General features: G+C 49.3%; 1 protein-coding gene across 1 annotated transcript in view; it reads left to right on the top strand.

The window, feature by feature from the left end:
- cltrn (collectrin, amino acid transport regulator) overlaps nucleotides 1-27,478 on the top strand; it is a 107,872-nt gene that overhangs the window by 24,861 nt on the left and 55,533 nt on the right. Inside the window, exons 4-5 of the mRNA XM_086006524.1 lie at nucleotides 7,478-7,594; nucleotides 12,148-12,342. Coding sequence (XP_085862650.1) covers nucleotides 7,478-7,594; nucleotides 12,148-12,342 — 312 coding nt within the window. The remainder of the gene's footprint in view (nucleotides 1-7,477; nucleotides 7,595-12,147; nucleotides 12,343-27,478) is intronic.

Genomic DNA, 27,478 nt, shown 5'->3' with positions numbered 1-27,478 from the left:
TCTACCCCCTTGTATTCTAGTCCTCTACAACCCTCCGAGATCTCTGTGCTCTTCCAATTCTGGCCCTGATTTCCTTCGCTCCACCATTGGCGGTCACGCCTTCTGCTGCCTGGGCCCTAAACTCTGGAATTCTCTCCCCAAACTATCATGAATGTATTTCAGAAGATTTCCTCTGTTATTTCTAGCAAGACCATAATTGCATTCCTTTAGCATCTGTTTGAGGATTCATTGGAACAGCCAGATATCAGTTTAACAGGAGCAGTGTTCCCATATCCGGATCAGTGTAACAGGAGCAGCGTTCTCATATCCGGATCAGTGTAACAGGAGAAGAGTTCCCATATCTGGATCAGTATAACAGGAGCAGAGTTCCCATTTCTGGATCAGTGTAACAGGAGTAGAGTTCCCATATCCGGATCAGTGTAGCAGGAACAGCGTTCTCATATCTGGATCAGTGTAACAGGAGCAGCGATCCCATATCCAGATCAGTGTAACAGGAACAGCGTTCTTATATCTGGATCAGTGTAACAGGAGCAGAGTTCCCATATCCAGATCAGTGTAACAGGAGCAGAATTCCCATATCCAGATCAGTGTAACAGGAACAGCGTTCCCATATCTGGATCAGTGTAACAGGAGCAGAGTTCCCATATCTGGATCACTGTAACAGGAGCAGAGTTCCCATATCCAGATCAGTGTAACAGGAGCAGCATTCCCATATCTGGATCAGTGTAACAGGAACAGTGTTCCGATATGCAGATCAGTTTAATAGGAGCAGCGTTCCTATATCCAGATCAGTGTAACAGGAGCAGTGTTCCCATATCTGGATCAGTATAACAGGTGCAGTGTTCCCATATCTGGATCAGTGTAACAGGAGCAGCATTCCCATATCTGGATCAGTGTAACAGGAGCAGTGTTCCCATATCCGGATCAATGTAACTGGAGCAGCGTTCCCATATCTGGGTCAGTGTAACAGGAGCAGAGTTCCCATATCCAGATCAGTGAACCAAGAACAACGTTCCCATATCTGGATCACTGTAACAGGAGCAGAGTTCCCATATCCAGATCAGTGTAACAGGAGCAGCATTCCCATATCTGGATCAGTGTAACAGGAACAGTGTTCCCATATGCAGATCAGTTTAATAGGAGCAGCGTTCCTATATCCAGATCAGTTTAACAGGAGCAGAGTTCCTATATCCAGATCAGTTTAACAGGTGCAGAGTTCCCATATCTGGATCAGTGTAACAGGAGCAGAGTTCCCATTTCCGGATCAGTGTAACAGGAGCAGTGTTCCTATATCCGGATCAGTTTAACAGGAGCAGGTTCCCATATCTGTATCAGTGATACAGGAGCAGCGTTCCCATATCCGGATCAGTGTAGCAGGAACAGCGTTCCTATATCCAGATCAGTTTAACAGGAGCAGCGTTCCTATATCCGTATCATTGTAACAAGAACAGCATTCCCATATCCAGATCAGTGTAACAGGAACAGTGTTCCTATATCCGGGTCAGTTTAACAGGAGCAGGTTCCCATATCTGTATCAGTGATACAGGAGCAGCGTTCCCATATCCGGATCAGTGTAGCAGGAACAGCGTACCAATATCTGTATCAGTGTAACAGGAACAGCATTCCCATATCCAGATCAGTGTAACAGGAACAGTGTTCCTATATCCGGATCAGTTTAACAGGAGCAGCATTCCTATACCCGTATCAGTGTAACAGGAGCAGCGTTCCTATATCCGTATCATTGTAACAAGAACAGCATTCCCATATCCAGATCAGTGTAACAGGAACAGTGTTCCTATATCCGGGTCAGTTTAACAGGAGCAGCATTCCTATACCCGTATCAGTGTAACAGGAGCAGCGTTCCTATATCCGTATCAGTGTAACAGGAACAGCGTTCCCATATCCGGATCAGTTTAACAGGAGCAGCGTTCCTATATCCATATCAGTTTAACAGGAGCAGAGTTCCCATATCCGGATCAGTTTAACAGGAGCAGTGTTCCCATATCCAGTGTAACAGGAGCAACGTTCCCATATCCAGATAAGTGTAACAGGAACAGCGTTCCCATATCTGGATCAGCGTAACAGGAGCAGAGTTCCCATATCTGGAGCAGTGTAACAGGAACAGCGTTCCTATATCCGTATTAGTTTAATAGGAGCAGCGCTCCTATATCCGGATCAGTGTAACAGGAGCAGAGTTCCCATATCCAGATCAGTGTAACAGGAGCAGCGTTCCTATATCCGGATCAGTGTAACAGGAGCAGAGTTCCCATATCGGGATCAGTTTAACAGGAGCAGCGTTCCTATATCCGGATCAGTTTAACAGGAGCAGATTTCCCATATCTGGATCCGTGTAACAGGAGTAGAGTTCCTATATCTGGATCAGTGTAACAGGATCAGCGTTCCCATATCTGGATCAGTGTAACAGGATCAGCGTTCCCATATCTGCATCAGTGTAACAGGAGCAGCGTTCCCATATCCGGATCAGTGTAACAGGAGCAGTGTTCCCATATCCGGATCAGTGTAGCAGGAACAGCATTCCCACATCTGGATCAGTATAACAGGAACAGCGTTCCCATAACCGGATCAGTGTAACAGGAACAGCGTTCCTATATCTGGATCAGTTTAACAGGAGCAGCGTTCCTGAACCCGTATCAGTGTAACAGGAGCAGCGTTCCCATATCCGGATCAGTGTAACAGGAACAGCGTTCCCATATCTGGATCAGCATAACAGGAGCAGAGTTCCCATATATGGATCAGTGTAACAGGAACAGCGTTCCTATTTCCGTATCAGTTTAACAGGAGCAGCGTTCCTGAACCCGTATCAGTGTAACAGGAGCAGCGTTCCCATATCTGGATCAGTGTAACAGGAACAGCGTTCCCATATCTGGATCAGTATAACAGGAGCAGAGTTCCCATTTCTGGATCAGAGTAACAGGAGTAGAGTTCCCATATCCGGATCAGTGTAGCAGGAACAGCGTTCTCATATCTGGATCAGTGTAACATCAGCAGCGTTCCCATATCTGGATCAGTATAACAGGAGCAGAGTTCCCATTTCTGGATCAGAGTAACAGGAGTAGAGTTCCCATATCCAGATCAGTGTAACAGGAACAGCGTTCTAATATCTGGATCAGTGTAACAGGAGCAGAGTTCCCGTTTCCAGATCAGTGTAACAGGAACAGCGTTCCCATATCTGGATCAGTGTACCAGGAGCAGAGTTCCCATATCCAGATCAGTGAACCAAGAACAACGTTCCCATATCTGGATCACTGTAACAGGAGCAGAGTTCCCATATCCGGATCAGTGTAACAGGAGCAGCCTTCCCATATCTGGATCAGTGTAACAGGAACAGTGTTCCCATATGCAGATCAGTTTAATAGGAGCAGCGTTCCTATATCCAGATCAGTTTAACAGGAGCAGAGTTCCCATATCTGGATCAGTATAACAGGTGCAGAGTTCCCATATCTGGATCAGTGTAACAGGAGCAGAGTTCCCATTTCCGGATCAGTGTAACAGGAGCAGTGTTCCTATATCCGGATCAGTTTAACAGGAGCAGGTTCCCATATCTGTATCAGTGATACAGGAGCAGCGTTCCCATATCCGGATCAGTGTAGCAGGAACAGCGTACCAATATCTGTATCAGTGCAACAGGAACAGCATTCCCATATCCAGATCAGTGTAACAGGAACAGTGTTCCTATATCCGGATCAGTTTAACAGGAGCAGCATTCCTATACCCGTATCAGTGTAACAGGAGCAGCGTTCCTATATCCGTATCATTGTAACAAGAACAGCATTCCCATATCCAGATCAGTGTAACAGGAAGTGTTCCTATATCCGGGTCAGTTTAACAGGAGCAGCATTCCTATACCCGTATCAGTGTAACAGGAGCAGCGTTCCTATATCCGTATCAGTGTAACAGGAACAGCGTTCCCATATCCGGATCAGTTTAACAGGAGCAGCGTTCCTATATCCATATCAGTTTAACAGGAGCAGAGTTCCCATATCCGGATCAGTTTAACAGGAGCAGTGTTCCCATATCCAGTGTAACAGGAGCAACGTTCCCATATCCAGATAAGTGTAACAGGAACAGCGTTCCCATATCTGGATCAGCGTAACAGGTGCAGAGTTCCCATATCTGGAGCAGTGTAACAGGAACAGCGTTCCTATATCCGGATCAGTTTAACAGGAGCAGCGCTCCTATATCCGGATCAGTGTAACAGGAGCAGAGTTCCCATATCCAGATCAGTGTAACAGGAGCAGCGTTCCTATATCCGGATCAGTGTAACAGGAGCAGAGTTCCCATATCGGGATCAGTTTAACAGGAGCAGCGTTCCTATATCTGGATCAGTTTAACAGGAGCAGATTTCCCATATCTGGATCCGTGTAACAGGAGTAGAGTTCCTATATCTGGATCAGTGTAACAGGATCAGCGTTCCCATATCTGGATCAGTGTAACAGGAGCAGCGTTCCCATATCCGGATCAGTGTAACAGGAGCAGCGTTCCCATATCCAGATCAGTGTAGCAGGAACAGCATTCCCACATCTGGATCAGTATAACAGGAACAGCGTTCCCATATCCGGATCAGTGTAACAGGAACAGCGTTCCTATATCTGGATCAGTTTAACAGGAGCAGCGTTCCTGAACCCGTATCAGTGTAACAGGAGCAGCGTTCCCATATCCGGATCAGTGTAACAGGAACAGCGTTCCCATATCTGGATCAGCATAACAGGAGCAGAGTTCCCATATATGGATCAGTGTAACAGGAACAGTGTTCCTATTTCCGTATCAGTTTAATAGGAGCAGCGTTATCATATCCGGATCAGTGTAACAGGAGCAGAGTTCCCATATCTGGATCAGTTTAACAGGAGCAGCGTCCCTATATCCGGATCAGTGTAACAGGAGCAGTGTTCCCATATCTGGATCAGTGTAACAGGAACAGCGTTCCCATATCTGGATCAGTGTAACAGGAGCAGTGTTCCCATATCCGGATCAATGTAACTGGAGCAGCGTTCCCATATCTGGGTCAGTGTAACAGGAGCAGAGTTCCCATATCCAGATCAATGAACCAAGAACAACGTTCCCATATCTGGATCACTGTAACAGGAGCAGAGTTCCCATATCCAGATCAGTGTAACAGGAGCAGCATTCCCATATCTGGATCAGTGTAACAGGAACAGTGTTCCCATATGCAGATCAGTTTAATAGGAGCAGCGTTCCTATATCCAGATCAGTTTAACAGGAGCAGAGTTCCCATATCTGGATCAGTATAACAGGTGCAGAGTTCCCATATCTGGATCATGTAACAGGAGCAGAGTTCCCATTTCCGGATCAGTGTAACAGGAGCAGTGTTCCTATATCCGGATCAGTTTAACAGCAGCAGGTTCCCATATCTGTATCAGTGATACAGGAGCAGCGTTCCCATATCCGGATCAGTGTAGCAGGAACAGCGTACCAATATCTGTATCAGTGTAACAGGAACAGCATTCCCGTATCCAGATCAGTGTAACAGGAACAGTGTTCCTATATCCGGATCAGTTTAACAGGAGCAGCATTCCTATACCCGTATCAGTGTAACAGGAGCAGCGTTCCTATATCCGTATCATTGTAACAAGAACAGCATTCCCATATCCAGATCAGTGTAACAGGAACAGTGTTCCTATATCCGGGTCAGTTTAACAGGAGCAGCATTCCTATACCCGTATCAGTGTAACAGGAGCAGCGTTCCTATATCCGTATCAGTGTAACAGGAACAGCGTTCCCATATCCGGATCAGTTTAACAGGAGCAGCGTTCCTATATCCATATCAGTTTAACAGGAGCAGAGTTCCCATATCCGGATCAGTTTAACAGGAGCAGTGTTCCCATATCCAGTGTAACAGGAGCAACGTTCCCATATCCAGGTAAGTGTAACAGGAACAGCGTTCCCATATCTGGATCAGCGTAACAGGAGCAGAGTTCCCATATCTGGAGCAGTGTAACAGGAACAGCGTTCCTATATCCGGATCAGTTTAACAGGAGCAGCGCTCCTATATCCGGATCAGTGTAACAGGAGCAGAGTTCCCATATCCAGATCAGTGTAACAGGAGCAGCGTTCCTATATCCGGATCAGTGTAACAGGAGCAGAGTTCCCATATCGGGATCAGTTTAACAGGAGCAGCGTTCCTATATCCGGATCAGTTTAACAGGAGCAGATTTCCCATATCTGGATCCGTGTAACAGGAGTAGAGTTCCTATATCTGGATCAGTGTAACAGGATCAGCGTTCCCATATCTGGATCAGTGTAACAGGAGCAGCGTTCCCATATCCAGATCAGTGTAACAGGAGCAGCGTTCCCATATCCAGATCAGTGTAGCAGGAACAGCATTCCCACATCTGGATCAGTATAACAGGAACAGCGTTCCCATATCCGGATCAGTGTAACAGGAACAGCGTTCCTATATCTGGATCAGTTTAACAGGAGCAGCGTTCCTGAACCCGTATCAGTGTAACAGGAGCAGCGTTCCCATATCCGGATCAGTGCAACAGGAACAGTGTTCCTATTTCCGTATCAGTTTAATAGGAGCAGCGTTATCATATCCGGATCAGTGTAACAGGAGCAGAGTTCCCATATCTGGATCAGTTTAACAGGAGCAGCGTCCCTATATCCGGATCAGTGTAACAGGAGCAGTGTTCCCATATCTGGATCAGTGTAACAGGAACAGCGTTCCCATATCTGGATCAGTGTAACAGGAGCAGTGTTCCCATATCCGGATCAATGTAACTGGAGCAGCGTTCCCATATCTGGGTCAGTGTAACAGGAGCAGAGTTCCCATATCCAGATCAGTGAACCAAGAACAACGTTCCCACATCTGGATCACTGTAACAGGAGCAGAGTTCCCATATCCAGATCAGTGTAACAGGAGCAGCATTCCCATATCTGGATCAGTTTAACAGGAGCAGCGTCCCTATATCCGGATCAGTGTAACAGGAGCAGTGTTCCCATATCTGGATCAGTGTAACAGGAACAGCGTTCCCATATCTGGATCAGTGTAACAGGAGCAGTGTTCCCATATCCGGATCAATGTAACTGGAGCAGCGTTCCCATATCTGGGTCAGTGTAACAGGAGCAGCGTTCCCATATCTGGATCAATGTAACAGGAGCAGTGTTTCCATATCCAGAGCAGAGTAACAGGAACAGCGTTCCTATATCCGGATCTGACTTGTTCTTGCAAATTGCTTTCTCCATCCATATTGCTCTAATATTTTAGTTCTGTATATTTTCTTGTACGAGTGAATATGAACCCAACAGGAACACAAATCCTAGTGTGACTGCTCACTTTTCCTTGTTTTTTCATTGTGTGCATACAGGATTTTTCTCTTACCAACTATACTACCTACCTTGTGTAATATTCGCTGCTTATATAGGGGCAGGTAATCTAGCAATATTAGTGACATATATAGAAAATATCCTGTAGTTACAATCATTGTTGTTTTTACAGTGTATCCGATGTGCACATATGTGATGAAACAAAGAGGATCTCGTTTTATTTTTTGGTGACAGATCCCGACAATGCATTGAATCCTCTTCCCAAGGCAGATGTGGGAGAAGCAATCAGGTATGTTTTAAATTCTTTGGGCTAAAAATTCAAGGTCTTACCACCGACTATCACCGCCCGATTCGGGGATAAAAATGACAGCTGTCGCACTTTCACCAGCTGCCGATGGGTCCCGCGGCGACCGCCATTTTCAACAGATCGGCAGCACTGCCATTGCCTGCACTCGCCAAAAATCTTGTAATGAGTCAGAGCATGACGTCAATTGTCGTCGCTCCTCTTGCCGCCCTCTGCAAGGTACGCCCGTGCCTGCAGCCGCTAAAAGCGCTTCAGCATCATTGACAGCCATGAGGACTCTTCAACTGTAAAATAGCCAGGACTTGGCTAATTGTAGGCGAAGGTGGAGGCTGACAAGTAGAAAACACCTCAGATGGACTTTCATTTTTTGCTCATCAGTGGGGGGACGGGCGGTTGCATTTTCTGGCATTCCGGGAGGCCTAGTGTTTGTGGGTCAGTAAATCAACGGGTGAAACCTTGTGTAACAAATCATAGAAATTTACAGCACAGAAGGAGGCCATTCAGCCCATCATGTACGTGCTGGCCGACAAAGAGCTATCCACCCTAATCCCACTTTCCAGCACTTGGTCCGTAGTCTTGTAAGTTATGGCACTTCAAGTGCATATCCAAGTATTTTTTAAATGTGATGAGGGTCTCTGCCTCTACCATTCTTTCAGGCAGTGAGTTCCAGACCTCAACCACGCTGTGGGTGAAAAAATTTCTCCTCAAATCCCGTCTAAACCTCTGACCAATTACTTTAAATCTATGCCCCCTGGTTATTGACCCTTCTGCTAAGGGAAATAGGTCCTTCCTATCCACTCTATCTAGGCCCCTCATAACATTATACACCTCAATTAGGTCACCACTTAGCCTCCTCTGTTCCAAAGAAAACAACCCCAGCCTACCCAATCTTTCCTCAGCTAAAATTCCCCAGCCCAGGCAACAGCCTCATAAATCTCCTCTACACCCCGTCTAGTGCTATCACATCCTGTAATGTGACCAGAACTGCATGCAGTGTTCTAGCTGCGGCCTAACTAGTGTTTTTTACAGTTTAAGCATAACCTCCCTGCTCTTATATTCTATGCCTCGGCTAATAAAGGCAAGTATCCCGTATGCCTTCTTAACCACCTGTCCTGCTACCTTCAGGGATCTGTGGACATGCACTTCAAGGTCCCTCTGATCTTCTACACTTCTCAGTATCTTACCATTTATAATGTATTCCCTTGCCTTGTTAGCCCTCCCCAAATGCATGACCTCACACTTCTCCAGATTGAATTCCATTTGCCACTGTTCTGCCCACCTGACCAGTCCATTGATATCTTCCTGCAGTCTGCAGCTTTCTTCTTCATTATCAACCACACGGCCAATTTTTGTATCATCTGCAAACTTCTTAATCATACTTCCTAGATTCTAGTCCAAATCATTGATATATACCACGAAAAGCAAAGGACCCAGTACTGAGCCCTGTGGAACCCCACTGGAAACAACCTTCCAGTAACAAAAACACCCTTCCACCATTACTCTTTGTTCCCTGCCTCTGAGCCAATTTTGGATCCAACCTGCCACTTTGCCTTGGATCCCATGGGCTTTTATTTTCGTGACCAGTCTGCCATGCGGGACCTTATTAAAAGCCTTGCTAAAATCCATATAGACTACATCAAACGCACAACCCTCATCGACCCTCCTTGTTACCTCAAAACATTAAATCAAGTTAGTCAGACACGACCTTCCCTTAACAAATCCATGCGGACTGTCCCTCATTAATCCGTGTCTTTCTAAATGAAGATTTATCCTGTCCCTCAGAATTTATTCCAATAATTTTCCCACCACCGAGGTTAGGCTGACTGGCTTGTAATTACTTGGTCTATCCTTTTCTCCCTTTTAAAACAAAGGTACCACGTTAGCAGTACTCCAGTCCTCTGGCACCACACCTGTAGCCAGAGAGGATTGGAAAATGATGGTCAGAGCCGCTGCATTTCCTCTCTTACTTCTCTTAACAGTTTGGGATACATTTCATCTGGGCCTGGGGATTTATCCATTTTCAAAGATGCTAAACCCCTTAATTCTTCCTCTTTCACTATGTTTATTTCAACTAATATTTCACACTCCTCCCCCCTTTTGTGAAAACCGACGCAAAGTATTCATTAAGAACCATACCCATGTCTTCCACTTCCACACACAGATTACCTTTATGGTCCCTAATAGGCCTTACTCTTACTTTAGTTATCCTCTTGCTCTTAATGTACTTATAAAACATCTTTGGGTTTTCCTTGATTTTACTTGCCAATATTTTTTCATGCCCTCTCTTTGCTTTCCTAATTTCCTTTTTGATTTCACTGCACTTTCTATACTCTAGGCTTTCTGCAGTATTGAGTCCTCGGTATCTGTCGTAAGCTTCCCTTTTCTTCTTTATCTATCCCTGTATGTCCCTTGACATCCAGGGAGCTCTAGATTTGTTAGTCCCACCCTTTTTCTTTAAGGGAACATACTTGCTCTGAACCCTCACTATTTCCTCCTTGAATGCCTCCCACTGCTCTGACACTGATTTACCTTCAAGTTTCTGTCTCCAGTCCACTTTGGCTAAATCACCTCTCAGCTTAGTAACATAGAAACATAGAACATAGGAGCAGGAGTAGGCCATTCGGCCCCTCGAGCCTGCTCCGCCATTCAATGAGATCATGGCTGATCATCCAAATTCAGTACCCTGTTCCTGCCTTCTCTCCATATCCCTTGATCCCTTTAGCCTTAAGAAATATATCTAACTCCTTCTTGAATATATTTAATGAATTGGCCTCTACGGCCTTCTGTGATAGAGAATTCCACAGGTTCACCACTCTCTGGGTGAAGAAATTCCTCCTCATCTCTGTCCTAAATGGCTTACCCCTTATCCTTAGACTGTGACCCCTGGTTCTGGACTCCCCGACCATCGGGAACATCCTTCCCGCATCTAGTCTGTATAGTCCTTTTAGAATTTTATAAGTTTCAATGAGATCCCCTCTCATTCTTCTAAACTCCAGCGAGTATAAGCCCAATCGACCCAATCTCTCCTCACACGTCATTCCTGCCATCCCAGGTATCAGCCTGGTGAATCTTCGCTGCACTCCCTCCATGGCAAGAACATCCTTCCTCAGATAAGGCGAGCAAAACTGCACACAATACTCAAGATGTGGTCTCACCAAGGCCCTGTACAACTGCAGCAAGACATCCTTTTTCCTGTACTCAAACCCTCTCGCTACGAAGGCCAACATACCATTTGCCTTCTTAACCGCCCGCTGCACCTGCATGCTTACCTTCAGCAACTGGTGCACAAGGACACCCAGGTCTCATTGCACTTCCCCTTCTCCCAATCTATTGCCATTCAGATAATAATCTGCCTTCCTGTTTTTGACACCAAAGTGGATAACCTCGCATTTATCCACATTATACTCCCAATCACCCAACCTGTCCAAATCATACTGGAGTTTCTCGGCATCCTCCTCACAGCACACACGCTCACCCAGCTTTGTGTCGTCTGCAAACTTGGAGATATTACATCTAGTTCCCTCGTCTAGATCATTAATATACATTGTGAATAGCTGGAGTCCAAGGACCGATCCCTGTGGTACCCCGCTAGTCACTGCCTGTCACTCGTAAAATTAGCTTTTCCCCAATTGCGAATTTTTATTCCTGGTCTATTCTTGTCCTTTTCCATAACTACCCTAAATCTAACTGAATTATGATCACTAGCACCAATATGCCCTCCCACTGGTACCCTTTCCACCTGCCCAGCTTTAGAACTGAACACCTGCACAAACTGCAAATCCCTCGGCGGATTCCCAGCAAATAAAAAAAACAAATTCCTAAAGACCATCAGATTGGCTAGAACTCCAATGCAACATTTGAAGATCATCTCTGATAAGATCTCTTTTATCTTTATGATGATAACTTCACCCCCTAGCAACTCTGGACTCAACTGCTTAAGATTTTAAGGAATTACAATTAATTTATTCAAAATTGCATAACCAATTATTTATCACATAATTATTTTGTGCCGAGCATGCAAGACCTACTAAAAGCTGGCACGATTGCTACACATTTAAACACTTTCAAGAGTGACTATTGGGGAAAGATTAGTGTTACAGAGAACGCAGATGCATTCATTTGATGAACTATTAAAAAATCACCAAAGATAGTTAATAATCGGGTGGCAGGTAATATTGTTGTAGTAAGTATGTCAACTGTTCTCTACAAGGTTTGCTCCTTTCTTCACCGTTCTCCTTCACTGCAAGCGGGAGACAGACATGACCTTTGGCCTCCTGCTGAGCTTAGCGCTGGAAAGAGCGCGTTACACCACAAAATCAACGCTACGCTGATGTTAATTAGCGGGCAGCACCAAAATACCGGTGCTGCCTGCGCTCTTGGCGGGCGGCCCTTAGCCTTGGCCGGCGCTGTTACCAGCAGGTTTCCAACTTACTGGAATATTTAGCCCTTTGTGTAGAAAATGCCACAGCAAAACCTGCAATAAGAGATCCCTTGATTAAGCTAAGACTTCAGTTAATGTTGTGTTTTATACGTTTCAGAATGGTCAGAGCCCGATTCAATAATGCCTTTTCCCTGGATGACCACACATTGGAGTTTGTGGGTATCGAACCTACCTTGGCCCCAGTCAGTGAACAACCAGTTACAGTGTGGCTGATCGTATTTGGTGTCATCATAGGCTTGATTGTGGTTGGTTTCATTGGGATAATTGTCACTGGTTACCGTGACAAAATGAAGTAAGTATTTTAAAACATTTTTCTTTCGTCTTTTCCTTTCCAGGGTCAAATAGCTGAGTTGCAAGGAAGGATGGATATTCTGGAGATAACGCTTGGGGAGCTGGGAGTATTTATGAAGGAGTAAAGCCCATGAGGACACTTTGTAGATAGTCTGTTGAAGGAGCATACCCGATGGGCCAAATGTCATTCTCTTATTCTTGTTTCTTATGGTGTTATAGTTAGAATCTTACAGCAGAGAAGGAGGCCACTCAGCCCATCATGTCTGTCCTGGCTCTTTGAAAGAGCTATCCAATCTCGACTGATCATCGAGAATCTATTTTGCTTCACAGCGTCAGTTCTATAGGCCTACACATTTGATGGTACCGCGACCATTTTCCGGTGCTAATTGGATGCCTGGCAGGCAGGCAGGAACCTCGCGCACATTTCCAGCCAGAAATGTGTCGCCTGTCATATTGAATCGGGCTTCTCCACTGGTGACAGGCGTGCAAACCAGAAGTATTTCAAAACGTTGAATATCTAAGTTAAATTGGGTCCTGAGCTTCTTATAGGACCCGTTTGTGATTTTGATCTGCCCAGCTCTTCACTCACCACGTACTGCGGGTATTCAGGGAACACTTCTACCTCACATTCACTGAGAAGCAATGTCTGAGGCACCTATGCTTTACCAGGGAGGCTGTCACTGTGCTATCTCACCTGCTGCAGCCACAACGCCAGCCTCAAATCAGGGCATGGACGGCAACAACAACAACTTGCATTTATATAGTGCCTTTAACTTAGGCAAACGTCCCAAGGCACTGCACAGGAGTGTAATCAGATAAAATTAGACACCAAGCCACATAAGGAGATATTTGGACAGGTGATTAAAAAGCTTGGTCAAAGTGGTAGTTTCTAAGGAGCATCTTAAAGGAGGAGAGAGAGAGGTAGAGAGGCAGAGAGGTTACGGGAGGGAATTCCAGAGCTTAGAGCCCAGGCAGCTGAAGGCACGGCCACCAATGGTGGAGCGATGAAAATCGAGGATGCGCAATAGGCCAGAATTGGAGGAGCGCAGAGATCTCGGAGGGTTGCAGGCTGGAGGAGGTTACAGATATAGGGAGGGGCGAGGCCATGGAGGGATTTGAACTTGAGGATCAGAATTTTAAAATCGATGTGTTGCAATAGTTGACAGTGAAGAAGAAATGTGTATACTGCAGGAAGATATCAATGGACTGGTCAGGTGGGCAGAAAAGTGGCAAATGGAATTCAGTCCAGAGAAGTGTGAGGTAATGCATTTGGGGAGGGCTAACAAGGCAAGGGAATCTATATATATAAACGGATCGATCTGTCTGTCTGTCTGTCCTTCTGTCTGTCCTCACGTGTGCGTCTGTCCGGCTATGCGCTCGAAAGTTATAGAGCGTACCTACGCGTGCGTTACGTCAAAAGAAAGCTTACCTTTCCGAAACGGTGGTAAGCGTATTTACGTTTCGGCCGGACAAAAATCACGCCCGCAGTATCCGAAAAACGTTCAACATTCCGCTCATTAGCATCTCATTATCCGCTCATTAGCGATAGAGTGACCTCGAGGTCGACCAATCGTACGCCGGGTTGCTGGCGCATGCGGCCGGGCCCTCCTACGGTCGAGTGACGGGACGATTGACCAATCCTACGCTTTGGTGACCTGACGGTCGACCAATCGGTGCGTGTGTGGGCGGGCCTTATCGTTCTGAACCGAGGTGAGTCGCCGCCATCTTGATTCTAAACTTTTCATTTCTTTTTCCCGCTTTCTGCGTGTTTCTTTTCAAATCTACATTTCCAGCAAAAAAAAATTTGCTTTTAAAACACAAATTGTTTTTAAAAAAAGTTAATTAATTTGTAAATCTTTTCTTGAACCTCTATAATTCTCCTACCTTTCACTGTTTTTCCAGGCCCGGGGCCTAGGCTTCTCCAACTGCCAGCAGTGCAACTCTAGACCCAGGCTCCCGGCCTAGGCAGAGACAAACACTGGCAGAGGAGAGAGGGTGTGCTGCCTCAGCTCCATTCCCAGGGTCAGTAGGTGGGGAGGCTTCATAAGCAACTGGGGTAGGTCGCAAGCCCCGAATAATAATCTGAAGATCCTGTGTTTGCTGCTGAGGAATTTTCTTCTGCTCACAGCACCAGGTTAACGGCAGCCATCTTTGTCAAGGAGGGTGAAAAGTTTCGGTGCGACGCCATTTTGATTCAGTGTGTAAGAGTGCCTGCGCGGCCATCTTAGTACAGGAACATAGAGTGGGTGGGGCTTCTGTGCTCCAAATCGGGTCCTGGTGACCGAGACAGACAATCGGCTGTGTGGGCGGGGCCTAATCTTTCCAACTGAAAAGCAAGCGGCGGCCATTGTTTGTGGTACAACAGTGAGAGGTGAGGACCCCTTTTTTAATAAAAAGATTGGTGAGGTTGTAGAGTGTATGTTATAGAAAGATTTACCAAAAATGTTTTATAAGTACAGGAAACTTTGTGCTATCCGGAGGTGAGCTATCTGGCAATCTGGAGCCAGCGGCAAAAATCAGCAGCCGTTTTTTATTTTGCTTTGTTTGAACAGTCAAGCTGTGCACGGTCTGCAGCTATAGCAACAGCTTTAGCTGCAGAGCTTCAGGGCCACACCCAGTGTTTAGAAGCTGTTGCTAAGCAACAGTGTTGTTGTTAAATACAGAGATAAGAATCTCCGTACATCTCAACATTAACTCTGGAGACGGTGGGTGCCGGATAGCACAAAGTTTCCTGTCCTTTAAGTTTATCTCCCCCCCTCCCTTTCCACCCCCCACACCCCCTTCCCCCCTCCACAGCCCCCACACCCTCCACACTCCCTTCCCCCCCCACCCCCCTTCCCCCCCACACCTCCCACCCCCCCTTCCACCCCCCTCCCCACCACACCCCTACCCTCCACACCCCCCACACTCCCTTCCCCCCACCCCTCCTTCCCCCCTTCCACCCCCCTCCCCACCACACCCCTTCCCCCCCACACCCCCCCTCCCCACCCGCTCCTCCGCACCCCCCTTCCCCCTCCCCCTTCACCCCTCCCCACCCCCTTCCCCCCTTCCCCCTACCCCTCCCCCTCCCCACATCCCCCCTCCCCTTCCCCCCTCCCTCCCACTTCCCCCCTCCCTCCCACTTCCCCCTCCTCCCTCCCCTCCCCCCTCCCCCTCCATCCCTTTCTCCCTCCCCCTCATCGCCCCCCCTTTCCCTTCCCCACTCTCCCCTCCCCCTCCTCCCCTTCCCCTTCCCCCACTCCTCCCCCCTTCCCCTTCCCCCACTCCTCCCCCTTCCCCCCACTCCTCCCCCCTTCCCCCACTCCCCCCACCCGTTCCCCCACACCCCCCTCCTCCCCCTTCCCCCACTCCACCCCTTCCCCCACTCCCCCTCCCCCCTCCCCTCCCCCTCCCCCCTCCCCTCCCCCGCCTCAGCCTCCTCCCCCCTACACTCCCCCCTCCCCCCCTCCACTCCCCCCCGTCGCTCTCTCTCTTCCCCACAGTCGCTCTCTCTCTTCCCCCCCAGTCGCTCTCTCTCTTCCCCCCCAGTCGCTCTCTCTCTTCCCCCCCAGTCGCTCTCTCTCTTCCCCCCCAGTCGCTCTCTCTTCCCCAGTCGCGCTCTCTCTCTCTCCCCCCAAGTCGCTCTCTCTCTTCCCCCCCAGTCGCGCTCTCTCTCTCCCCCCCGTCGCGCTCTCTCTCTCACCAGTCGCTCTCTCTCTTCCCCCCCCAGTCGTTCTCTCTCTTCCCCCCCAGTCGCTTTCTCTCTTCCCCCCCAGTTGCTCTCTCTCTTCCCCCCCAGTCGCTCTCTCTCTTCCCCTCCCAGTCGCTCTCTCTCTTCCCCCACAGTCGCTCGCTCTCTTCCCCCCCCAGTCGCTCTCTCTCTTCCCCCCCCCCAGTCGCTCTCTCTCTTCCCCCCCCCGTCGCTCTGTCTCTTCCCCCCCAGTCGCGCTCTCTCTCTCTCCCCCCTAGTCGCTCTCTCTCTTCCCCCCCAGTCGCGCTCTCTCTCTCTCCCCAGTCGCTCTCTCTCTTCCCCCCCAGTCGCTCTCTTCCCCCCCAGTCGCTCTCTCTCTTCCCCCCCAGTCGCTCTCTCTCTTCCCCCCCAGTCGCGCTCTCTCTCTCTGCCCCCCCAGTCGCGCTCTCTCTCTCACTCCCCCCCCCAGTCGCGCTCTCTCTCTCTCTTCCAACAACAACATCCCCTCGAAAAAGCCTCGGCACCGCCGGGCACTCCAGCTTGTCTATATATATAAACGGATCGTTCTTTCTGTCTGTCTGTCTATCTGTCTGTCCTTCTGTCTGTCCTCGGGTGTGCGTCTGTCCGGCTATGCGCTCGAAAGTTACAGAGCGTACCTATGCGTGCGTTACGTCGAAAGAAAGCTCACCGTTCCAAAACGATGGTAAGCGTATTTACGTTTCGGCCGGACTAAAATTGTGCCCGCGGTATCCGAAAAACCTTCAAAATTCCGCTCATTAGCATCTCATTATCCGCTCATTAGCGACAGAGTGACCTCGAGGTCGACCAATCGTACGCCAGGTTCCTGATGCATGCAGCCGGGCCCTCCTACGGTCGAGTGACGGGACGATTGACCAATCCTACGCTTTGGTGACCTGACGGTCGACCAATCGGTGCGTGTGTGGGCGGGCCTTATCGTTCTGAACCGAGGTGAGTCGCCGCCATCTTGATTCTAAACTTTTCATTTCTTTTTCCCGCTTTCTGCGTGTTTCTTTTCAAATCTACATTTCCAGCAAAAAAAAAGTTGCTTTTAAAACACAAATTGTTTTTAAAAAAAGTTAATTAATTTGTAAATCTTTTCTCGAACCTCTATAATTCTCCTACCTTTCACTGTTTTTCCAGGCCCGGGACCTAGGCTTCTCCAACTGCCAGCAGTGCAACTCTAGACCCAGGCTCCCGGCCTAGGCAGAGACAAACACTGGCAGAGGAGAGAGGGTGTGCTGCCTCAGCTCCATTCCCAGGGTCAGTAGGTGGGGAGGCTTCATAAGCAACTGGGGTAGGTCGCAAGCCCCGAATAATAATCTGAAGATCCTGTGTTTGCCGCTGAGGAAATTTCTTCTGCTCACAGCACCAGGTTAACGGCAGCCATCTTTGTCAAGGAGGGCGAAAAGTTTCAGTGCGACGCCATTTTGATTCAGTGTGAAAGAGTGCCTGCGCGGCCATCTTAGTACAGGAACATAGAGTGGGTGGGGCTTCTGTGCTCCAAATCGGGTCCTGGTGACCGAGACAGACAATCGGCTGTGTGGGCGGGGCCTAATCTTTCCAACTGAAAAGCAAGCGGCGGCCATTGTTTGTGGTACAACAGTGAGAGGTGAGGACCCCTTTTTTAATAAAAAGATTGGTGAGGTTGTAGAGTGTATGTTATAGAAAGATTTACCAAAAATGCTTTATAAGTACAGGAAACTTTGTGCTATCCGGAGGTGAGCTATCTGGCAATCTGGAGCCAGCGGCAAAAATCAGCAGCCATTTTTTATTTTGCTTTGTTTGAACAGTCAAGCTGTGCACAGTCTGCAGCTATAGCAACAGCTTTAGCTGCAGAGCTTCAGGGCCACACCCAGTGTTTAGAAGCTGTTGCTAAGCAACAGTGTTGTTGTTAAATACAGAGATAAGAATCTCCGTATATCTCAACATTAACTCTGGAGACGGTGGGTGCCGGATAGCACAAAGTTTCCTGTACTTTAAGTTTATCTCCCCCCTCCCTTTCCACCCCCCAGACCCCCCTTCCCCCCTCCACACCCCCCACACTCCCTTCCCCCCCACCCCCCTTCCCCCACTCTCCCCTCCCCCTCCTCCCCCCTTCCCCTTCCCCCACTCCTCCCCCCTTCCCCCACTCCTTCCCCCACTCCCCCCCACCCGTTCCCCCACACCCCCCTCTCCTCCCCCTTCCCCCACTTCTTCCCCTTCCCCCACTCCCTCTCCCCCACTCCCCCGCATCAGCCCCCTCCCCCCCTCCACTCCCACTCCCCCCCGTCGCTCTCTCTCTTCCCCCCAGTCGCTCTCTCTCTTCCCCCCCCAGTCGCTCTCTCTCTTCCCCCCCCAGTCGCTCTCTCTTCCCCCCCAGTCGCGCTCGCTCTCTCTCTCTCCCCAGTCGCTCTCTCTCTCTCTCCCCAGTCGCTCTCTCTCTTCCCCCCCCAGTCGCTCTCTCTCTTCCCCCCCAGTCGCTCTCTCTCTTCCCCCCCCAGTCGCTCTCTCTCTTCCCCCCCCCAGTCGCTCTCTCTCTTCCCCCCAGTCGCTCTCTCTCTTCCCCCTCCGTCGCTCTCTCTCTTCCCCCCGTCGCTCTCTCTCTTCCCCACCCAGTCGCTCTCTCTCTTCCCCCCAGTCGCTCTCTCTCTTCCCCCCGAGTCGCTCTCTCTCTTCCCCCCCAGTCGCTCTCTCTCTTCCCCCCCCCGTCGCTCTCTCTCTTCCCCCCCAGTCGCTCTCTCTCTTCCCCCCCAGTCGCTCTCTCTCTTCCCCCCCAGTTGCTCTCTCTCTTCCCCCCCAGTCGCTCTCTCTCTTCCCCCCCGTCGCTCTCTCTCTTCCCCCCCCGTCGCTCTCTCTCTTCCCCCCCAGTCGCTCTCTCTCTTCCCCTCCCAGTCGCTCTCTCTCTTCCCCCCCCAGTCGCTCTCTCTCTTCCCCCCCGAGTAGCTCTCTCTCTTCCCCCCCCCAGTCGCTCTCTCTCTTCCCCCCGTCGCTCTCTCTCTTACCCCCCAGTCGCTCTCTCTCTTCCCCCCCCAGTCGCTCTCTCTCTTCCCCCCCAGTCGCTCTCTCTCTTCACCCCCCCAGTCGCTCTCTCTCTTCCCCCCCAGTCGCTCTCTCTCTCCCCCCCCAGTCGCTCTCTCTCTTCCCCCCCCAGTCGCTCTCTCTCTTCCCCCCCAGTCGCTCTCTCTCTTCCCCCCCAGTCGCTCTCTCTCTTCCCCCCCAGTCGCTCTCTCTCTTCCCCCCCCGTCGCTCTGTCTCTTCCCCCCCCAGTCGCGCTCTCTCTCCCCCCCAGTCGCTCTCTCTCTTCCCCCCCAGTCGCGCTCTCTCTCTCTCCCCCCCCAGTCGCGCTCTCTCTCTCCCCAGTCGCTCTCTCTCTTCCCCCCCGTCGCTCTCTCTCTTCCCCCCCCGTCGCTCTCTCTCTTCCCCCCCAGTCGCGCTCTCTCTCTCTGTCCCCCCAGTCGCGCTCTCTCTCTCTCCACCCCCCCCCCCCTCAGTCGCGCTCTCTCTCTCTCTTCCAACAACAACATCCCCTCGAAAAAGCCTCGGCACCGCCGGGCACTCCAGCTCGTCTATATATATAAACGGACCGTTCTTTCTGTCTGTCTGTCTATCTGTCTGTCCTTCTGTCTGTTCTCGGGTGTGCGTCTGTCCGGCTATGCGCTCGAAAGTTACAGAGCGTACCTATGCGTGCGTTACGTCGTCGTAAGCGTATTTACGTTTCGGCCGGACAAAAATTGCGCCCGCGGTATCCGAAAAACCTTCAAAATTCCGCTCATTAGCATCTCATTATCCGCTTATTAGCGACAGAGTGACCTCGAGGTCGACCAATCGTACGCCAGGTTCCTGGCGCGTGCAGCCGGGCCCTCCTACGGTCGAGTGATGGGACGATTGACCAATCCTACGCTTTTTGACCTGACGGTCGACCAATCGGTGCGTGTGTGGGCGGGCCTTATCGTTCTGAACCGAGGTGAGTAGCCGCCATCTTGCTTCCATTCTTTTTCCTGCTTTCTGCGTCTTTCTTTTCAAATATACATTTCCAGCAAAATAAAATTGCTTTTATTAAATTGTTTTAAAAAAAAACTTCATTCATTTGTAAATATTTTCTCTAACCTGAAGATTCTTTTTCCTACCTTTCCCCGTTTTTGTTAGGCCTCAAAGCCTGGGCCTTTCTTGCCCAGCCAGGCCCGAGCTAGGTAATTGTCCCACGGCTTCTGCTAAGGTCCTCACCCCCCCCCCCCCCCCCCCGCTGGTGTCACGTTACCCAGGGCAACGGCGTCAGCCACGAGGGTCAGGGTGCGCATGCAGCAGGAGCAGCTGAGACGCGGCGTCTCTCTCTGTTCCCCACTCGGCTCGGGCGGGGCTCTCGGGAGTGCAGATCTCGGGTGGGGCTTGGTGAGCGGGAAGGGTTACCCCGGCAACCGGGCCCGCCGGCCGTCTCTCACAGCCGCAATCGGCGGACTTGAAGCCAGCTCGGGAGGGCGGGGCTCCGGAGAGCGGGAGGGCGGGGCTCCGGAGAGCGGGAGGGCGGGGGGCCGGTGCTCGGGAGATCGGGCCTCCGGAATTCGGTGCTTGTTTGGGGGGTGGTGGCGGGAGATCGGAGTGGGGGGCGAGCCTGGGGGGGGTGGCGAGCTGGGGGTGCGGGGTGCGAGCCTGGGGGGGGGGGGGCGAGCCTCGGGAGATCGGGGGGGGGTGGGGGGGGCGAGCCTCGGGGGGGCGGGGCTCCGGAGATCCGGGGGGCGGGGCTCGGGAGATCGGGGGGGGGTGGGGCTCGGGTGATGGGGGGGGCGGAGATCAGGGGGTTCGGGGACTCTCCCCCTTCCCTCCTCTCCCCTCCCCCCCCTCTCCTTCGCCCCCCTCCCTTCCCCCCCTCCCTTCCCCCCTTCCCCCCTCCCTCCCTTCCCCCCTCCCTCCCTTCCCCCCCTCCCTTTCCCCCCTCCCTCCCTTCCCCCCTCCCCCCTTCCACCCCTTCCCTCCCTCCCCTTCCCCGCCTCCCCTTCCCCCCTCCCCTTCCCCCCCTCCTCCTCCCCCCAGTCGCTCTCTCTCCTCCCCCCAGTCGCTCTCTCTCTTCCCCCCAGTCGCTCTCTCTCTTCCCCCCAGTCGCTCTCTCTCTCTCTTCCAACAACAACATGCCCTCAAAAAAGCCTCGGCACATCCGGGCACTTCAGCTAGTGCACAATAAATGATAGGATACTGAGAAGTGTAGAGGAACAGAGGGACCTTGGAGTGCATGTCCACAGATCTCTGAAGGTAGCAAGACAGGTAGATAAGGTGGTTAAGAAGACATACGGGATTCTTGCCTTTATTAGCCGAGGCATAGAATATAAGAGCAGGGAGGTTATGCTTGAACTGTATAAAACACGAGTTAAGCCATAGCTAGAGTACTATGTACAGTTCTGGTTACCACATTACAGGAAAGATGTGATTGCACTAGAGAAGGTACAGAGGAGATTTACGAGGATGCTGGCAGGACTGGAGAATTTTAGCTATGAGGAAAGATTGGATAGGCTGGGGTTGTTTTCTTTGGAACAGAGGAGGCTGAGGGGAGACTTGATTGAGGTGTATAAAATTATGATGGGCCTAGATAGAGCGGATAGGAAGGACCTATTTCCCCTAGCAGAGAGGTCAATAACCAGGGGGTATAGATTTAAAGTAATTGTTAGAAGGATTAGAGGGGAGTTGAGGAGAAGTTTTTTCACCCAGAGGGTGGTGGGGGTTTGGAACTTACTGCCTGAAAGGGTGATTGAGGCAGAAACCCTCATCACATTTAAAAAATAGTTGGATATGCACTTGAAGTGCCATAACCTACAAGGCTTTGGACCAAGAGCTGGAAAGTGGGATTAGGGTGGATAGCTCTTTTTTGGCGGGCACAGACACGATAGGTCAAATGGCCTCCTTCTGTGCCGTAAATTTCTATGATTCTATATTGTTCCCTGCAAAGTTATATGAGTATTCTGTGTTGGTCCTACCAACATGCATGACACTACACATATCGAATTAAATGCCATTGGCCATTGTGTGGCCCACTCCCCCAGCTCATCTAAACCTTTTTGCAACATGTTGCCATCAGAAAGGTGATGGAACAGACAATTGGCATGCTCAAGGAATGCTTCCACTGCCTGGACCATTTGGAGGAGCCAATGGTAGTGCTGGTTGCATGGCTGAATGATTATAATCAGCAGGCAACACCCCCAGGAAGGGGTCCTGAAGTGGATGATAGGCCCCTGATTGTATATGCAAAGAGCCTAATGCCGGTTTCAAGCACGTGCCCGGAACACCTATATTTCAGTCTTTACCAATATCATGGGCAACGTACGGTGCAGAATGTGCACATGCACACCCCACCCCATATTGGACACTTTGGTGCCCATTTTACGCTTGTAAAATGGCCAAGGGGGATCAGTAAATTTTTGGCCAGTGTTCCTCAATTGACCATTCTTGAATGTTACTCAAATATTGGTAGGAATGTCAACTTCCCTGTTTGTTAACATTCAAAAAGACTAAAAATGAAATTGAAAAAGTTCTACAGGTGGAGCAATGGGAACGTTTGTACGGGTTGCAACAGGCATGAAGGCGAGGTAGTCTGGGACTACAGCCTGGACATTGTCTGAAGGTCCACTTGGCCAAATGTCAGCTATCATTATTTACAAATGCATAAGGTTGGAAAAATTCAAATTACAAACTATAAAGATAAGATAAGTACATGAGGAAGAAAGGAATAAAAGGATATGTTGATGGGGTTGGATGAAGTAAGGTGGGAGGAGGCTCGTGTGGAGCATAAACACCGGCAGACCTGCTGGGCCGAATGGCCTGTTACTGTGCTGTAAATACTATGTCATTTTATCTAAAGTAGGGAGATAAACTAGAAGTAATAAATATCAAGAGTCAAGGGACTAAGCTTGCTTTGAGTCAGTAAGTAGGTCAAAATTGTGGAGTCTGGGAAATCCTCCTGATAGACCAGCATGAAATGAGTAGCCATTCAGTAGATTTATTGAACTAGAGTCATTGCTGTTATGCAAGATTACCAATTAACCTTTTTGAGCAGGGCAACATGAGATCTTCCTGCTCTTCTTCAAATAGCACCACAGAATCTTCAGCATCTGTCGCCACAGACAGACAGGGCATCAGTTTAACATCCAGAACTGACCCACTCCACCCATGCATCATTCTCTCAGTACTGAGTGTTAGCCTAGATTATATGTTCCAGTCCTGTGAGAGGGATTGAACCCACACCCTTCTGACACAAGAGGTGACAATGTTACCAACTGAGCCACACATACAGGCTAACGCTCTGGCTGTAGTTGCTGCTTTGACCAGTGCATGGTATAGTGACCATGGTATAGTCAATTCCAAACCTGGGTGGGAGCAGTAGGAACAAAGCCATTGTTTGTTTTAAACTTTATTCTCATTCTAAATTTCTGCACACTTGAAGACATTGAGGTCTAGTTCCATGGGTATTAGTTGCTCTCTAATATCTTGCAGATGGTCATTATTGTAGCGTGAGCCTTTGCAGAAAGTATTGGTAGTCTATTTGATCACAACCAGGCCTGAACCTGCCCTCATTTTACAGTTGGGATCAATGAATAGTAATCAGGAACATGAGCCCACAGCAACTTTCATCTCCCGTTTGGACACTGGGGTTGATTTCTGTAGTGCCTCCCCTGATTGTCCACCATAACATTGGCAGAAAATCCTTGGAAAACAAAGAGAAATGGCGTTTACTCCAGGATTTCCACACATCTTCTGATGAAGTTATGGCAGGCGATCGGGAGAATCCCTGTGGAAATTCAACCCCGTTATGGCTGGTTGCGGTGCCCCGACTGCCAATAAGGAAGACCGGGGAGCAACCATGGGATTGCTTCGCGCTGTATGTCCCAACTACTCACTGCATCATCAGGGGAACTTCATTATTCGACTGCAAAACCAAGAATTGGGCAAGCTGGCCTCTGCCCTCTTTCCAATCCACATTGTACCAGGACTGGAGCTCTGGACAATCTGTCCTCTTTCCAATCCACATTGTACCAGGAGTGGAGCTCTGGACAATCTGTCCTCTTTCCAATCCACATTGTACCAGGAGTGGAGCTCTGGACAATCTGTCCTCTTTCCAATCCACACTGAGCCAGGAGTGGAGTTCTGGACAATCTGTCCTCTTTCCAATCCACACTGAGCCAGGAGTGGAGTTCTGGACAATCTGTCCTCTTTCCAATCCACACTGTGCCAGGAGTGGAGCTCTGGACAATCTGTCCACTTTCCGATCTACACTGAGCCAGGAGTGGAGCTCTGAACAATTAGTCCTCTTTCCGATCCACACTGAGCCAGGAGTAGAGCTCTGGACAATCTGTCCTCTTTCCGATCCACACTGAGCCAGGAGTGGAGCTCTGGACAATCTGTCCTCTTTCCAATCCACACTGAGCCAGGAGTGGAGCTCTGGACAATCTGCCCTCATTCCGATTCACACTGAGCCAGGAGTGGAGCTCTGGACAATCTGTCCTCTACCCGATTCACACTGAGCCAGGAGTGGAGCTCTGGACAATCTGTCCTCTACCCGATTCACACTGAGCCAGGAGTGGAGCTCTGGACAATCTGTCCTCTTTCTGATCCACATTGAGCCAGGAGTGGAGCTCTGGACAATCTGTCCTCTTTCTGATCCACACTGAGCCAGGAGTGGAGCTCTGGGCAATCTGTCCTCTACCCGATTCACACTGAGCCAGGAGTGGAGCTCTGGACAATCTGCCCTCTTTCCGATTCACACTGAGCCAGGAGTGGAGCTCTGGGCAATCTTCCCTCTTTCCCATTCACACAGAGCCAGGAGTGGAGCTTTGGACAATCTGTCTGCTTTCCAATCCACACTGAGCCAGGAGTGGAGCTCTGGACAAGCTGCCCTCTTTCTGATCCACGCTGAGCCAGGAGTGGAGCTCTGGACAATCTGCCTTCATTCCATCCACACTGAGCCAGGAGTGGAGCTCTGGACAATCTGCCCTCTACCCGATTCACACTGAGTCAGGAGTGGAGCTCTGGACAAGATGCCCTCTGCCCTCTGTCCCATCCACACTGAGCCAGGAGTGGAGCTCTGGACAAGCTGCCCTCTGTCCAATCCACACTGAGCCAGGAGTGGAACTCTGGTCAAGCTGCCCTCTGCCCTCTGTCCAATCCACACTGAGTCAGGAGTTAGGAGGTAAATTAAAAAATAGGGCCTCAAAGGTAGTAATTTCAGGATTGCTACCAGTCCCACGTGCTAGTCAGAGTAGAAATAGAAGGATATTTCAGATGAATACGTGGCTAGAGGAATGGTGCAAGGGGGAGGGATTCAAATTCCTAGGACATTGGAACTGGTTCTGGGGGAGGTGGGACCAGTACAAAACGGACGGTTTGCACCTGGGCAGGGCCAGGACCGATGTCCTAGGGGGAGTGTTTGCTAATGCTCTGGGGGAGGGTTTAAACTAAAATGGCAGGGGGTTGGGAACCTGAGCGAGGAGACAGAGGAAAGGGAAACCAGGATAAAAGCAAAAGACAGGAAGGAGAAAAACAAAAGTGGCAGGTAGAGAAAAGGGTTTAAATCAAACATGGCCACAGTAAATAATAATTCTAAAAGATCTAAGAGCGTTAAAAAAACAAGACTGAAGGCTTTGTGTCTTAGTGTGAGGAGCATTCGTAATAAGGTGGATGAATTAGCTGTGCAAATAGAGGTAAACGAATATGATATGATTGGGTTTACGGAAACATGGCTCCAGGGTGGCCAAGGCTGGGAACTCAACATCCAGGGGTATTCAATATTCAGGAAAGATAGGCAAAAAGGAAAAGGAGGTGGGGTAGCATTGCTGGTTAAAGAGGGGATTAACACAATTGAAAGGAAGGATATTAGCTCTGATGATGTGGAATCTGTATGGGTAGAACTGAGAAATACCAAGGGGCAGAAAACGTTAGTGGGAGTGGTATATAGACCTCCAAACAGTAATGCGGAGTTCGGGGATGGCATTAAATGGGAAATTAGAGAAGCGTGCAATAAGGGCACAGTAGTTATCATGGGTGACATTAATCTACATATAGATTGGGCTAACCAAATTAGTAACAATACTGTGGAGGAGGAATTCCTGGAGTGTATACGGGATGGTTTCCTGGACCAATATATCGAGGAACCAACTAGAGATCAGGCCAGCTTAGACTGGGTATTATGTAATGAGAAAGGATTAATTGGCAATCTTGTTGTGCGAGGCCCCTTGGGTCAGAGCGATCATAATATGATAGAATTCTTCATTACGATGGAGAGTGAAATAGTTGACTCACAGACTAGGGTCCTGAATTTAAATAAAGGAGACTACGATGGTATGAGGCGCGAGTTGGGTAGGATTGATTGGGAAATGTCACTCAAAGGGTTGACGGTGGATGGGCAATGGCAAACATTCAAAGATCGCATCGATGAACTACAGAAATTGTTCGTCCCAGTTTGGCATAAAAATAAAACAAAAAAGGTGACTCAACCGTGGCTAACAAGGGAAATTAGGGATAACATAAGATCCAAGGAGAGGACATATAAATTGGCCAGAAAAAGCAGTAAACCTGAGGATTGGGAGCAGTTTAGGATTCAACAAAGGAGGACAAAGGGATTCATTAAGAAGGGGAAAATAGAGTATGAGAGTAAGCTTGCAGGGAATATAAAAACTGACTGTAAAAGCTTTTATAGATATGTGAAGAGAAAAAGATTGGTGAAGTCAAGCGTAGGTCCCTTGCAGTCAGAATCAGGGGAATTTATAATGGGGAACAAAGAAATGGCAGAACAATTAAATACATACTTTGGTTCTGTCTTCACAAAGGAGGACACAAATAACCTCCCGGAGGTGTCGGGGAACATAGGGTCTGATGAAAGGGAGGAACTGAAAGAAATCAGTATTTGTAGGGAAATGGTGTTAGGGAAATTGATGGGATTGAGGGCCGATAAATCCGCAGGGCCTGATAATCTACATCTGAGGGTATTTAAGGAAGTGGCCCTAGAAATACTAGATGCATTGCTGGTCATCTTCCAAAATTCGATAGACTCTGGAACAGTACCCATGGATTGGCGGGTAGCTAATGTTACCCCACTATTCAAAAAGGGTGGTAGAGAGAAAACGGGGAATTACAGACCGGTAAGCCTGACATCGGTAGTGGGGAAAATGCTAGAGTCCATTATAAAGGATGTAATAGCAGAGCACTTGGAAAAAAGTGACGGGATCGGACAAAGTCAACATGGATTTACAAAAGGTAAATCGTGGTTGACTAACCTACTGTAGTTTTTTGAGGATATAACTGGTAAAATAGATAAGGGAGAACCAGTGGATGTGGTGTATTTGGATTTTCAAAAGGCTTTCGATAAGGTCCCGCATAACAGATTAGCGTGTAAAATTAAGGCACATGGGATTGGGGGCAGGGTATTGACTTGGATAGAGAACTGGTTGGCAGACACAAAGCAAAGAGTTGGAATAAACAGCTCTTTTTC

The sequence above is a fragment of the Somniosus microcephalus genome, chromosome 14, assembly GCF_052327205.1.
Source record: "Somniosus microcephalus isolate GS21.2 chromosome 14, FLI_Smic_1.0, whole genome shotgun sequence".
NCBI classification, from domain to species: Eukaryota; Metazoa; Chordata; class Chondrichthyes; order Squaliformes; family Somniosidae; genus Somniosus; species Somniosus microcephalus.
The sequence above is the reverse complement of the archived record's forward strand: the minus strand, read 5'-3'. Positions and strand labels throughout refer to the sequence as shown.